The sequence below is a fragment of the Tachypleus tridentatus genome, chromosome 11 (assembly GCF_004210375.1).
Source record: "Tachypleus tridentatus isolate NWPU-2018 chromosome 11, ASM421037v1, whole genome shotgun sequence".
Taxonomy (NCBI): Eukaryota; Metazoa; Arthropoda; class Merostomata; order Xiphosura; family Limulidae; genus Tachypleus; species Tachypleus tridentatus.
This window is the reverse complement of record NC_134835.1, coordinates 17876057-17891507: the sequence shown is the minus strand read 5'-3', so window position 1 is coordinate 17891507 and position 15451 is coordinate 17876057. Positions and strand designations below refer to the sequence as shown.

The following is a 15451-nucleotide window of genomic DNA, read 5'->3' as shown; positions in this document are numbered from 1 at the left end:
TACCATTTCTCTTGTATCATCCTATATTCCAACTGGTTCTTCCTTCATAAGACCTATGCTGCTGCTGAAGGCAGTTTGTCTTTCACACCCATTTCCTTGCCTTCCATTTCTCATATGTACTCCCATTCTGATCCTGATTGGTTTCTTTGTCCAGTTTGCTCCTTAGGATGTTATGCTGTCTATTATACTGCCTCCTTTTGGAGATTATGTTCCCAAACTTTATTCCCTGGAACCTTTGTTTCCCAAGATCCACTGTTATGCTAATTGGTTATTTTTTACACTTGTTAGGCTGGTGGATATGAAAGATCACAGTCTCCACAACATTTCTTTTCAACAAATTTGTTGCACCACCATGTTTTTGGCTGTTTGCCTTTACCATCTGTTGAAATAGGTTGTTCATGCTTGAATGTGGACTACTTCCAATATTTTAATTGCTCATTGTCTGCATGTTCCAAATTGCTGGAGTGTGTAAAATTGTGCACTTAGCATGAATATTCTTTACCAATGTTTAGAGGGTAGAAAGAAGATTGAGGTAGCTTTGTGTGAGGAGAGTTAAGTATCAGAAATAAAATATTCAGTGTAAGAAGAATTGTTAATTTTCAAACATTTTACTGTGGTATGGTCTTTAAATATAATGCAATTTACTGAAAGCACACAACTGCTGTAATTCCAGCCAGAATTCAGAGTTGAATTAATGCTGTCTCTGACAGAGATGGGAATCTGGATGTAGCATTCTTCCAGAATCTCACTGCTACAAGTTCTAGATTGTCTGGAGAGGTTTCTGTTATGTGCAGTGTTCAGTTACATCTGCCACAAAGGAAAACATTTCCTTTTAAACTCATAACTTTGAGCTGACTTCACAGAAGGATCCAACACTCTTACTTGTATCCTCAGCTTCTTTATAGTGGTAAACTAATTTCTTTCAGTTGTTACCTTTCATTTTTTGCTTAGAGTTTACAGAAGTAATTAATGGATTTTCTCTCATAAACGACAAACCACATGCTCCGTTCCAAGCAAACGGATAGGTTAACTTCCATAATGTGGTGCATCTTGTGTAGTATAGCACCATCTCTGTCTTCTGAACAGTTAAAATTGGTTCATGCTTTTCCTTTAGAAACACAAGCCTATTGCTGTAGGTGAATAGGAATGATTTCTTTCATGTCAAACATCTTTTGTTCAGGACATTCTCTCTCTTCAAGAAACTTGTCAGGCCAGCCCACTTGCATGTATTGTAGATTCAGAAAGTAACAGAACCATGCAGTAGGAACAACAGCTGGAATTTTCAATACATTTTCAATTCAAAGTTCAGAACACTCTTCACTATATCGGTGTTATAATTTGTAGACAAATTTAAACAAGGCATCAAAGTTGATGATAACTTTTCTAAAATCTGACATTGTAGAGCAACTAAGGGCAGTGTCAACAGAAGCATGAACTAAATGTGCCATATTTTTGACATGCTGGGGTTTATTGACACCTTTATCAACATGTGTTTCATTCACCATCTTTTGCTAGTATTGTGTAGAATCTATTCATTGGTAATAATGCCAAACCACTTTTTTTCATATTGCTGTAATGATTTTGCCTACTAGTGATCTCTTTTTAACCATTCAATAGCAATGCTGAGTCAGCAACATCTACTAGTACAACTTTATGATCTCTTTTTAACCATTCTGTAATATGACATCAGTGTACTGAGTGTAGCCTTTCAAAGCTCATTTGAGGACTCATCAACAATGAGACATAGTATTTTACCTACTACACTGGATCTGTCAATTTTACCACATTGCTGTGCTTTTCTCTGTTTTATTTTGTTCTCTATCTTTACTTATCTTATTAACTTTTGCTCTTTGGTTTCTGCCTCAATTTTCTGAAAGAGCCAAGACAACTGCACTATATCTCTTCTTATGCAACTTGCTAGGTTTGAAAAAATCTACAACACCATGATCAATTGGATGGACTCAAGTCAGGATAAAACTTTAAAAGCTACAGCTGTCCAATTAAATCATTCAACAATTTTGACACACACAAGGTTCTAAAAATTGGAAACCATCTCTTTTCATACCTTTAATTACTTTCAAGACATTAAAAGAAACCGTCTCAACAAATCTTGTAGATAAACCTTTAACTACTTATCCAGGAAACCATATCAACAAATCAGATAAACCTTTAACTACTTATCAAGACATTAAAAAGAAACCGTCTCAACAAATCTTGTAGATAAACCTTTAACTACTTATCCAGACATTAAAAAGAAACCATATCAACAAATCTTGAAGATAAACCTTTAACTACTTATCAAGACATTAAAAAGAAACCGTCTCAACAAATCTTGTAGATAAACCTTTAACTACTTATCCAGACATTAAAAGATCTGGTTTGAATTTCCACATTATACAAAATTTTGGTTAAAAACTGGAGGAATATATTTTTCCTTCAGCCTTCAATAAGAACAGTCCATTCAACTCCAAAAAGTGCTTGGATAAAACCAATGGCTTAGAGAAATTCTGCACACCATTTATGAAACAGTAAGTACAATAGTGTTCATGCATAATTCAATCTAGCTGTCCAATATGTGATCATTTCAAAGAACACATTTGTGGCACTGGGAATTTTGACAACAAAGAAGCCGCTGTTGAAAATTACATCAAATAATGTGATGTAATTAATGAGACATCTTATTGAATCAAAATTTTAGGGTTTTGTAACAACTTTCTTTACAGAACACATAAAGAATATATTTTCATTCAATCCAAATGCCCTTGCATTAGCAGATACAATGCCTGCTCCTTTTAACAATATTATTATTATTTTTGTGCTTTTATTTTAGTTATTTATTTTATTATATATTATTTTTATACTTAATTTTAAGATCAGTTATTTTAATGCATTCAAGAATAATTTTGGTATGCTTCACCAAGCTTTGTGTTGTACTTTCACATTATAGTTACTATAATTTTAAATCTGTTTTGTAACCTGTGAAATTTATAGACCCCTGATAAAGACATAAGCCATGATGTTGGGTAGAATAAACATTTATCTGGAGTTTGTCATGTTGAAAAACTAAACTATTTGTTATTTGTTTACAGAATGGTATTTCCTTTTAAAAGAGTCTTGTCCAAAGCCAAATCAGAATCTTTGTACACTTCCTATAAGGACGGTATTATATAAGTCACACTTACAACAAGAACTAGAGATGATGTGTCTTTATTTATGACTTATTGCTCAGTTAATCATCACATATGTCACACAAATCACAAAAAATCAAATATTCAGCTCAATGACACCATCACCTCAAACACGTTTTCCATAAAAACCCTGACCTGTTTCAGTTGGAAACCTTGGTTAGGGCAATTGACTGGCAATTTACAAAACATAGATTCAAATGTTCACCCATTTAGCCATGGGGATGCTGTAATGTGATGGTCAGTCCTACTGTTTATTGATAAAAGAGTATTCCAAGAGTAATTGGTGGATAATGCTAATTCCCATTCAGTCTATCACTGCTATAGTAGGGATGGATAGCATGCATAACTCTTGAGTTGCTTTTTGCAAAATTCAACCCAAACTGTTCTTATGGGAACAAAAATGTCAGATTTACTAGTTCACTTAGTATTAGAAAGTAATGAATGCATATCAACACAGCATATAAACAATAAATGTTGTAGCAACCTACCCACATAATTTTTAATTTCATTGATTGAGTTCAAAGCATGGGTATCAGGACCTAATCTCACTTTTCAAATTCCAAAACAATTTAAGTTCATGCTGACATGTGTCATTTATTGCTTAATTTGCTCGAGATGCAGTAGATTATAGTGATAAAACTTCACACATGATGAAAACAATATTATGATAATCAAATCAGAAATAAAAATGTTGGCTTTCCAATACCTACACGTATTAATTCAAATGACTGTTTCTTAGATAGTTTAACAATGTTGACACTCATCAAAAGTGCACAACCCTTTTATTGTTGTTATTTATTTTATCTTATTTACTTACTGTATTGTTTGACTTTTATTATGTTGTTTGATTTAGCATACAGTTTCTCTTAAGTCATAGTTTCATACGAGCATGCAAGTCCTGAAAAGATACAACTCATTCATTTCATATTAAGCCTGTTGACAAGTAGTTGCCTGAACTACTATTATTAAATAAAATAAACCTGTTTCTTTTTCAATGTTGACATATTCCAATTATTTTGTATATTTTTATAATTTTTAAAATAATTTGCACTGTAATTTTTTCATGTTTCAATTATCAAAAACATAACTCAAAAAAAAATTGTATATGGTAATTATACCCATAGTTTATATAGTTAATAACATGGAAAGAAACTTGTCGTGTGTGAAAAGGAAAAAAAAACCTCTTAAGAGACTGGGGCTTCTGTGTTGGAGGAGGCAAAAATGTTGGATAACAAAGTTCTACATTGTATTTTCAATACATATTTTATGTTTGTCTTGCACTAAAATAAGTTTTTGTAAGCACTTTCAAAGTCCTGTTGTTTTAGCAAAAGAAATTAATATTTTCAAATAATTTTTTTTTTCATATGTTCACTGAACTCAAGTCATGAGATTCAGATAAGATTCATTATCTTAGTGTTGATTGATATATTCTAAGTAGTAGCCAACACTAAAATATTGGCAACTTGGCAAAACATAACACCAATATGTCAGCACATCCCTAGCTCTCAGTATCATGCTGCAAAATATAGAGAATAAACAAAACATAACACCAATATGTTAGCACATCCCTAGCTCTCAGTATCATGCTACAAAATATTGAGAATAAATTTAAACAAAAAATAGATTACATCAATATGTGAGATCTTATATAATAATTTTGTACAAGTTTGTTTGTATACTGATTTTTAAAAAAATTTTAAACACCAAAACTGTGGTAGACTGACAAATCTGTGTTGTTCATTGTGGATAAGTAAATAATTAATAAGTAAGTAATTAATTTGTATAAATTTGTAACATAGTTCACAGAACCAAAGTTAATATATATTACTATATTTTCTCTTATCTTTTTGTTCTTTTCTTCCTTTCTGGTAGGTAGGAACTGAAGATGGTTATGTGTGTTTATTTCATGTTCAAGATGATGGAGTTGACTTTGAAAAAACATTTGATCGCCAAGAGGGTGAGTTTTTGTCTTTGAAAAAGCAAGTTACTGTTGTACATTATTTCTATTTGAGAATACCTGTTGTAGTGTTATCCTTCATAATCTTTCACTTTTCAGGTGTTATGTGATTCTTACTTCCATCTGGTTGTTTAGAATTGTCCATTTCTCAATTTTTCTTTGATTGGTTTTAGTTGAAGACTGTGGCTAGTTGTTAAGGGCTGTGTAATTTTATAACTGTAATTTCTAGTTGATTAATAGTATGCACTAGTTATGGGTAATTTAAGTTTTTAATCAAGTTTCTTTGTACTTTCATGATTTTGTCTGTTTTTATATCTTCTTTTATAAAGTCTGGAGAAAATCATATTCAACTTTAATTGAGGTATCGAAGATGCTTTATTAATAAACTAACTAAACAATTAGTAAACAAAAAATGGTTTATTGTATTTTTGGAATATAGTTTTTAATTATCAAGTTACAATTCAATTTGCAGTTATGGGATAAATATTGTAGATAATATCTTCAAGTAAAGTATGGTTTTTTTTACTCATGGTTTGTGTAAAATTGAACCGATCAGTAAGTAAGCTGTCAGGTTTTATGTGTTTGTGGGCTGGAGTTCTTTACAGTAAGTATCTGTGACTTGGTGGGAATACATTTTCACAATAAATTAATAGCATATATTAAAATAATATATATTAAGACAAATCAGATATGTATACAAATGTTCATTACACGGTTAATTACCACAGTTGTACCTAGAGGTTGGTTCGGTTACTTTAGAATGCAAGTGACAAGACAAATTATTTATTCTTTTCTCTATTGTTACAATACAATCTGTAACAATTTTACTTTAGAAATCACCACTATATGCCTTTTGTGGCTATACTCATTGCTTCCAGGTAACATGTCACATTGTCAGCACCTACTGGTTGCTCTTGTTGCTAGTGGTCTGATCAAATTCAAAGCTACTCTATTGAATGATTCTACTATGAAGAGGCACCTCACCCAGTGGCAAATGGGCTTCTTTCCCTCTAGGTACAATGCTTTGTTGGATTTTACATGTCCTGCAAAATGTGGTCACATCTCAAATGGAAATTACTGTGATTTCGTCTGCCATTAGTTTTGCTCCTAAATATCCTCTCACAATTAAATCATGAGTTAACTTCATTGCATGAATTTGGTATTTTGTTGTTATAATGATCAATTTAATTTCATCATTATAACTACCTTGATAGATCCAACACTCTCTTCTGGACTTCTATTGTCTCAGTCTTTTTCTCTTTTGTCTGTTGGTCTACTTTCTCCCAGACTCTGCTCCACAGTTTCTGCAGTGGATGATCTTTCTTCTTTGCTTCCTTCAGTTTCCATACACCTATACTTGGGTTGCCTCACTTTTCAATAATTTGAAGGGGATTTGTATCTTGCTTGCTGTTCTCTTCTTGAGCTCTTGTAGTGACTGCAGATGCTTCATAAGGTTTCTTTCTGTTTGGTTCCTCCAAACTTCTACTGCTTGGTATATTGCCAGTCACCAAGTTGTAGAAGAGTTCCTTACCACACATAGCCTCAAAGTCTCCCTTTATTGTTGCCATGGGAAAGTTTCTCACTGTTCTCTCAGTCAGTACATACAGATGAACTTTGTCTGTCATCTGGTCATCATATACTAGACTAGTTCTTACTGTTGTACTGCTTCAACCAGTGTCTCACAGGACTATCAATTTCTTGTACCTGGCATGGCCTTCACCTACTAGCATGTTGTGGTTTGTCAGCACATTTCCTGTGCTCTTGTCACTGCTAGCACTGTTGATCCATTGGCATTAGTTGTGCACTGATCAACCATGGAAATGGTAATTTCTTCTTGTATTGGAGCTCATAGGTTGTCTCTTTTCTGTTTCTTATGGTAGAGTATCCATGGTGACAGTTACTCTTTAGTTGTTTCTTGCCAGCACTGGGAAGTTTGTTGGTCATAGACTTGCAGAATCTGCAACATACTTATTTTATAAGTGTAGTATCTCTCATCTGTTAACCTCTTGTAACCTTTACTTGCATACTACTGTTAACCTCTTGTAACCTTTACTTGCATACTACTGTTAACCTCTTGTAACCTTTACTTGCATACTACTGTTAACCTCTTGTAACCTTTACTTGCATACTACTGTTAACCTCTTGTAATCTTTACTTGCATACTACTGTTAACCTCTTGTAACCTTTACTTGCATACTACTGTTAACCTCTTGTAACCTTTACTTGCATACTACTGTTAACCTCTTGTAACCTTTACTTGCTTACTACTGTTAACCTCTTGCAACCTTTACTTGCTTACTACTGTTAACCTCTTGCAACCTTTACTTGCTTACTACTATTAACCTCTTATAACCTTTACTTGCGTACTACTCTTAGTCAGCCACCCCTGATTTGACTTTAACTGGTTATTCCCTGTAAGATTAATCCTTTCATCCATGTATTTTTGTAATTTCAGAAACAGTGCCACATTATTTGAGCTTGTGATTATGAACTATTCACATATTAATAGATCTGCTAATCTTTCAAAACTATTTTCACACTTGGCCATGTCAGTTGGAGTTCATTATTGCCATAGATATGCCACAAACTGAATACAGTTTCTCTGATGTCAGGTTTAACTTTCCTCAGTAAGATCATAGCATTTTAACAAGGCCATTTGTAGCTTGTCGTAAAACATGACATATTCTGATGTCATGCCAACATACGTTTCTAGGCCTTTTCCTGTGAGAAGTGGGCTGAGATAGACTGGCCAGTCACCTTTGTACCACTTCTGACTTTGGGCAAAACTTTCATATCTCTCCAGGAAAGCATCCTTGTTGCTTTCTTTTCCTAAAATTTGGGCAACTTCCTCTCTTATCTCTTTAGGTTTTTGAGCCCGAATCATTCTCTGTCCACTTTTCAAGGTCAGTTACCATCATTGTAATATCTACAATATTTTTTGCTGCTACCACAGTTTTGTTTATATATTCCTACTTTACCTGTTGTTGTTTATGTCTACTGCAGTTTACTACTGTAGGATCCTGGCAGGCAGTATTTCTCTGTTTATTTTGGGAATAACTCTACATGGAGGATGTGTCACTCTCTTGTTATTTTAATCATAGGCTGGCACAATACACTTTGGCTTGGGTAGGGGTATGGGAGCTTTGTTCAAACCTTGTGATGTGTATGAAATTACATAAAAGTAGACACTAGGTAGTAGCTGCTTGGGGAATATCTATCTGAAGTACAATTTAAAAAATCTTAGCTTTCATGAAATTATCCACAATTTTTTTTTGTCAAGGATTGTTCTGTTTTGTTAACTTTTCTTAGAACTTAAAAGCTGTTTTTTCTTGCAATTTGTATTTTTTGTAAGAATTATTTTGTCCTTTGTATTTGGAAGTCATATTTCTGTTTTTGCAGGACGTATTCTTTGTCTGGCATGGCATAAGTCAGGAGATATTTTGGTTACTGGATCTATAGATACAATTAGGATTTGGAATGTACACACTGGTCATGCTAAAGATAGAATCATTGTAGGAAGACTTGAACGTAACACAGAGACAATTGTTTGGTGTTTGGCGGTGACCAGGTGAGTTACTTCAATAATTCCTCATTTGAACAAGTGATGATAATTTAGTTCTTGTAAATCTGATGTCTTAATGTTTTTAGTTTCAAAGTAATTTATGTCTGAATCTTTAAAATGTGGCTTTTGAACATACTGTTGTCATATCAAAGGTATACAAAATCAGTTACATGTTTAAGTTTTATTGAACCACACCTACATTCATCATAAATTTTTTTATGAAACTACCTCACTAATTGTTTTAAAACTTATTTTTAAAGCTTATTACTGTCTTTGTTAGCAAGTTTCTTGCTTAATGACCAAATCATTGAAATATAAACACTTTAGTTGAGGGTGATCATTTCATTCCTTCATCTTGTGCTATATTTATTTAGAAATGTGAAATTTGCACTTCTCTATGATAAAAGCTGTGTCTAATGTTTGGTTTGATTTTTATTTTATTTCTGTAAATTTTGTAAAGCTATTGAGTTATTCACTTGTGCATGAATTTTTAATAGTTAGTGCATGTGTGTTCACTTTTTTGTCACAAATTACAATACATAACTGGAACTGCTTTTAAACATTAAACATAGCAAAATTACTGATTGAAGAACAATAGACTAATCCTAAACTTTTAAGCTGTACCAAACTGTCTTCAATACTAAACCTATCTTTCACTGAATTGTTTGGGTTGAACACAGTTTTGAAGTCTTATGAATTTGTAATTAATTTTATGCAAAACAGCATTATTGAAAAACTGATAATGTAAAGCTGAGGAGTTAAACCATTTGCATATCAATAGATATTTTATTTGAAAAAGAATTAGATGCCACAGTTGATAGCCTATAAGACTGCCTAAATCTAATTATGTATTTCATTTTTTGCATTTCACTCTGTTGATTACTAATTATTGTATATATTCTGTGTTTGGACGGGTCATTTGCTGCTATTTTAACCTTTCTGTCACAAGCTGGTTTGTATCCATCCAGCTCATAACCATGAAAGTATCCATTAGAGTAATTATACAATGATTTTTAATAATATACACATATCCGTCCAGAATGTTGGTGGATATTGATAAACAATGCAAAACTTTTTGCACACAAAATATCAGATTTGTAAATACAGTATTAAGATTTTTTTTATTCCAAGACTTGCTTGTAAATGTTTTTATTTTAGAATGTTGACTATCTAATGTGCAAAGTAAATTTGATTTTAAGATTAAAAATACTTTTATGTATCAGAAAATTCTCATATTTCACATATGAAATATTTACATCTCCTGATAATTATCAAAGTTTTTTTAGAAAAACTTTATATTCTGTCTGCTATTTTGATTACTGCTTTTTTTACTTCTAGAATGACTACAAATTGTAACTTGACAACACAAACATTTTGTCTAAAGAGCTTAAATTTCATAACAATATACATTTGTATATATTTGTTTGCATGGCTAACAGTATCATTATAGAAGTTGCAGTAATGCAGAACACGTGCATTCATGTTACTGTATCCAAGATTTTATAAGTGGCCTTTACAGAGAGATCTCTATTGGCTGTATTTTAGTGGACTAGCATTTCATAAAATATAATCAGTTTAATGTATTATGTATGTTCTTAAAATAAAAATAAGTTCTTAATTTTCATAAATTTTTCTTAAAATATAGAACATTAAAGAGTTATAAACATTTATTTCTTCTAGTTATGAAATTTGAACTTGTTTGTTGCTTGCCATAGGCTGATAAAGTTTATCAAATTTTACACGTGGAATATGTGAAAAAAGAAATTGTTTTAAAGTTTTGTATATATATTTTGAAATACCATAAAATCATAAATTACTATATAAGTACCATAGTATCCCACTATAATTACTATACAAGTACCATGGTATTCCACTATATCAAATTTTGTACATAATCTGTATTTGGGTCTAAAAATGCGTGAAGTTTTGAGCTCACTGAAACATTTCAAATCAAGCAACAAAAATGAGTTTGTAGCCTAAATATTTTGGAAAATACTGAGAAAGCTACTAGGGGGACATTCTGAGTTTTTGATTGGTTATTTAGGTGTATGTAATCAAATCTTTCCAAAATGAACAGAAGTTGACAGAGTCATTGCATTTATTCAGTTCATGAATGATATTTCAGAATATATAAAAGATATATTTTACATTCTAGCTTGTCAATATTGTTAATTTGAGTACCTAATTCGTAAGAAATTGCAGACTTTGTATCTGGAAATCACAATAATCTAATTTGATCCAAAGCTGCTTTTAGCATATCAAGTGATATACAAAAATTGATATTTAAGATTTTTTAAATATATACTTTTTTAAACTTAGAAATTAAGTAATTTATAATAGTAAAACTTAAATTATAATCTACAATTTGGTACCAAACTTACACACATTCATAAAGTAGTAGTTAAATAAAATTTTGAATGCAAGTCAACAAATGTTAGGATATGACTGTTGATCGTGCTAGTAAGGTTAAGAATGGTTTTTATGACCAAAGATAAAACTGTTACAAAATACCAGAAGATATTTTGTATCCAACTTGTAACTTTCTTCAGACAGAGAGACTTATCAGCTGTGTTTCAAGCATTTTTTTATTTATTTTCTGTATAACACGTAATCACAACTCTTTCATGATTATACCCAAAGTATTTCACCCAGTTTTGTTCTGTGTGTTGATTAAAATATTTTACATGATTTTAAAAATTCAAATTTAGAAAAAATGTTTCCCCTGAAAATCAAAGTCCCTCATTATGAGGTTTATATATCTTATATAAAATAATGACATTTTAGGATATTGGATGTATATCATTGTTAGAATAAACTATTATTTACCTCTTTCTTCAATATATACTTCACTTTTCTATACGAAGAGAGTATCTCCCTGGTTGGCTGGTTTAATCATAATTCTTTGCATTCCTGTAATAATGATAAAGTATCTTTTTCTTTGGATAAGCTTCTTTATTTGTATATTTTTTGAAATTAAATAATTTAAATATCAGTGTACATAATTTAAACTGTTATAATAAATATATACAGCTTTTCCTTTTCTTTATTATTTGTTTTTTTTCCTTTATATTATTTATCTACTATATTATATAAATTGTATCACATTGTTTCACTTACTTATCTGCTGCCATTGTTTGTTGTATGTAAACTCACACTAGCATGCAAGTTTTGAAAACATAATCCATGACCATAGTAAGACTCAATGAGATAGGATTAAGGTAAGTTCTGAGAAAGTGTGTGTGTGATGGGAGTTGCCATATTCAATACAGTAAGCTCTTGTTAGAAAGGCAGGTATGCTATTCAGTCATATCCCTTCCCCTTGTTGAATCAATTTATTTCAAGAAGAATATTCTGGCTATTAACACAATTCTTCTCAGAATATCTCTGAAGATGGTATCATATATATGATGTTAGCCACTCAGTAATTATTATTTGGTAATAAAGTTGTTAGTAACTTAATTACTTTGCAGCCAGGTTCTCTATTTGGTAATAAAGTTATCAGTAGCTTAATTACTTTGCAGCCAGGTTCTCTATTTGGTAATAAAGTTGTTAGTAACTTAATTACTTTGCAGTCAGGTTCTCTATTTGGTAATAAAGTTGTTAGTAACTTAATTACTTTGCAGTCAGGTTCTTTCTTTGGTAATAAAGTTGTTAGTAACTTAATTACTTTGCAGCCAGGTTCTCTATTTGGTAATAAAGTTGTTAGTAACTTAATTACTTTGCAGTCAGGTTCTCTATTTGGTAATAAAGTTATTAGTAACTTAATTACTTTGCAGTCAGGTTTTCTATTTGGTAATAAAGTTGTTAGTAAATTAATTACTTTGCAGCCAGGTTCTCTATTTGGTAATAAAGTTGTTAGTAACTTAATTACTTTGCAGCCAGGTTCTCTTCTGAGTTTAAATTCATGAACAGTAATAACTCATTTACAAAACTACAATAACTATAACACATATACTTTAAGTATAAAACACGGAAACCATTAAATTTCTTAGAACCCAAAATTTTTGTTGTTGTAAATGTTTAATTTAAAATGAAGTAAAATCTGCTACATATCACAGTTATATGGCATGTTATGAAATACGCTCACTACTGCCGACCTAAGATAGCTACTAGAATTATATGTTGGCAAGTTTAATGGTGATGCTAACACCTTTTTGACAGATAATGAAAGAACTTGTATATTCTTATAATTATTATACATTAATTTTGTCTCACTACATCTTAATTATTAAAATAACCTTTGAACTCCATTTAGATATTGTGTACAACTGATTCAGAAAAATCCCTTCTTAGCCTTGAAGTTCACGCATGACCAAGACTACTGTAAACCTATGAGTAGGATTTTTGTAAAGCAATAAAATAATTGCAAACAAGCTGGGTAACCAGTAAATTAGTCTATTACCTTTATGCAATATGATAGTGCTGAACATAAAATGACCAGGTGGTTACAGTATTCAAATTGTAATCTGTGAGTCAAAGGTTTAAATGCTGTCATTGAATGTTCTTACCATTTTAACTGCAGGAGCATTATAATGTTGTGGTAAATTACAGTACATTTCACAATATATTCAAGATATTTCTTGAGTTTCTTCACATGAAGGCAAGCAGTTAGTAAAGGTCTCTGACTTAATAGCTGAAACTTTAACATGTACCTTTCATAAGAAAAAAAAATGAAGTTCTTGGGCATTGCAAGGAAGAAAATAGTCCAATTTTGCAGGTGATATAAATTTTGCTAATTTTAAAACCCTGAAAGCTATAAAATGGAAAATGAAGTCAGTTGTATTTGTATTTAGTACTACCACCTTCACAAATTCATTGTTTTTAATAAGTTGAGCTAGAAAAAAAGCAACAAACATGTAGAAAGATTTGTGTTAAGTTTTATCAACACAGGAGGAAAAGTTAAATATTTATATTCTCAAGATAAGAATTGGTATAGGAAGAGGAAACATTGAAATTAGGGTTAGCAGTTTTGTTTTGTTTTTTTTTATTATTTTGTTCACAAAATATTATTATTCAAAATAATATTCATCAAATAAAATGCTCACAATGAAAATTTCAGTTGTAGTTTTATTTTGATGACAGAATTTATTTAAATGCGAGTGAAGTTACTTGCCCATTTTAAAAACAAAATGTTGCACTAGAAAGGGTTAATAATTTGACATAGATGATTGTATAGGGTACCTTTTATGACAATGACTGACATCTGAACCCTATATCTCTGTAATTAATACTAGAAAAGAAACCATGGTAAACATGTTGACATTTTTTTCTATTTCTCCTATTCCTTAGTGACTTGACTATAATCAGTGGAGATTCCTGGGGTAGAACATCTTTCTGGGATGCAGAAACTGGAACTTTAGAAATGGTAAATTTTGGTTCCTTCTTTAAAATGATAGTTTTCATTATTAGTAATAATTAACAATTAAATTTTAAAAAGTAAGAAGAAACTTTGTGAATTGTCATTGTCAGAATTTCTAAAGCTGCTCTTCGTGTGTTTTATTTTCTAGGGTGTTAGAAGCCACAAAGCAGATGTGTTGGCATTGTGTCTGACTGAGGTAAGATACTCATACAAATGGATTAGCTAAGTTTATTTCTGCAGGTTGCTCTCTGTGCTCAGTTTTTTATCTATCATTTACAATTAAGTTTCAATACTACAGTAAAATTAACCTTATTGAACTTACAAGTATTAGTGAATTTTTGTGATATTGATAATACTATTATGTGTTCATTTCCTGTAAAGAGAATTATTGTTTTTATGCATGTTTTAATATTATATTTATAATAACCAGGATGAAAACAGTGTTTACACAAGTGGAGTTGATCCCATAGTCATTCAGTTTACAAGAGTTCCAACACAACGAGTACAGAGAGAAGGTCGGCTTCAGTGGGTCAGGTCAATGCAGCGGGTCTTACATACACATGATGTACGATCACTGGCTGTTGCTGGCGAGTTTCTTGTTACTGGAGGTTGGTTAAGTGCTTTCGATAAAACCTGATTGTAATATGTGAGAAAGTGTAATTGTAACTTCATTATTTTGTCTCTATTTATAAAATAATAAGGACATTGCAACTGACAGTACGAATGTTAGTTATATTTTTAAAACTAAGTTTGTTTGTGTAAAAGTGAGCAAATGTTAAGTAATTGCCTTTAGCAAAAAAATATACAAAAGCTATGATTATATATTATTATGTTGCCAAATAATATTGACATAAATGCTATGGATAGTTTTGTTCAACCTAATGAAGAAATGGTAGACTTTTTCCATAAGATCCATCTCAATATCATTATCTGACCTGGCTAAATTTATTGTTCATTTTCCAAATCATCAGACAGGGGCTAAGTAATATAATGAAACTTATTGTCATGCCTTGAATTAATATTAAAACTGTAAATATGAAATGGTGATAATAACATGTTGTGCTAAAGTTATCATTACATTATGATTAAAACAAGCTACCAACAAAATGAGTCTTAAATAATCATTATTCTAACTCAGTTATAGCAACTCTAACTTACAGTCCTTACTTATAATGATTTATCAGTTGGGTGACCTTGTTTGTGATAATCCCAGTAATATCTCATGAGGTTCAACCAGCTTAGGTTTAGGTTAGTCCTGAGTTAATATAGTAAACTAACAATGTGAAGTCTTGTAATGAAAGAAGGTACCAAACACAAAATAATAGAGGCTCTTTCTAATACCTCAATCCAATGAAGTGTAAGCTCATTGTTATGCAAGTTTGTCT

The 15451-nt window shown here is 31.3% G+C and overlaps 1 protein-coding gene across 3 annotated transcripts in view; it reads left to right on the top strand.

Annotated features, from left to right (window-relative positions):
- Positions 1 to 15451, top strand: part of LOC143231723 (U3 small nucleolar RNA-associated protein 4 homolog) — a 55355-nt gene that overhangs the window by 15598 nt on the left and 24306 nt on the right. For 2 of the 3 annotated variants that reach the window (XM_076466339.1, XM_076466337.1), the window contains exons 5-9: positions 5061 to 5145; positions 8545 to 8713; positions 13997 to 14072; positions 14215 to 14262; positions 14497 to 14674. In XM_076466339.1, coding sequence (XP_076322454.1) covers positions 5061 to 5145; positions 8545 to 8713; positions 13997 to 14072; positions 14215 to 14262; positions 14497 to 14674 — 556 coding nt within the window. The remainder of the gene's footprint in view (positions 1 to 5060; positions 5146 to 8544; positions 8714 to 13996; positions 14073 to 14214; positions 14263 to 14496; positions 14675 to 15451) is intronic. The other variant, XM_076466338.1, reaches the window with a different exon arrangement.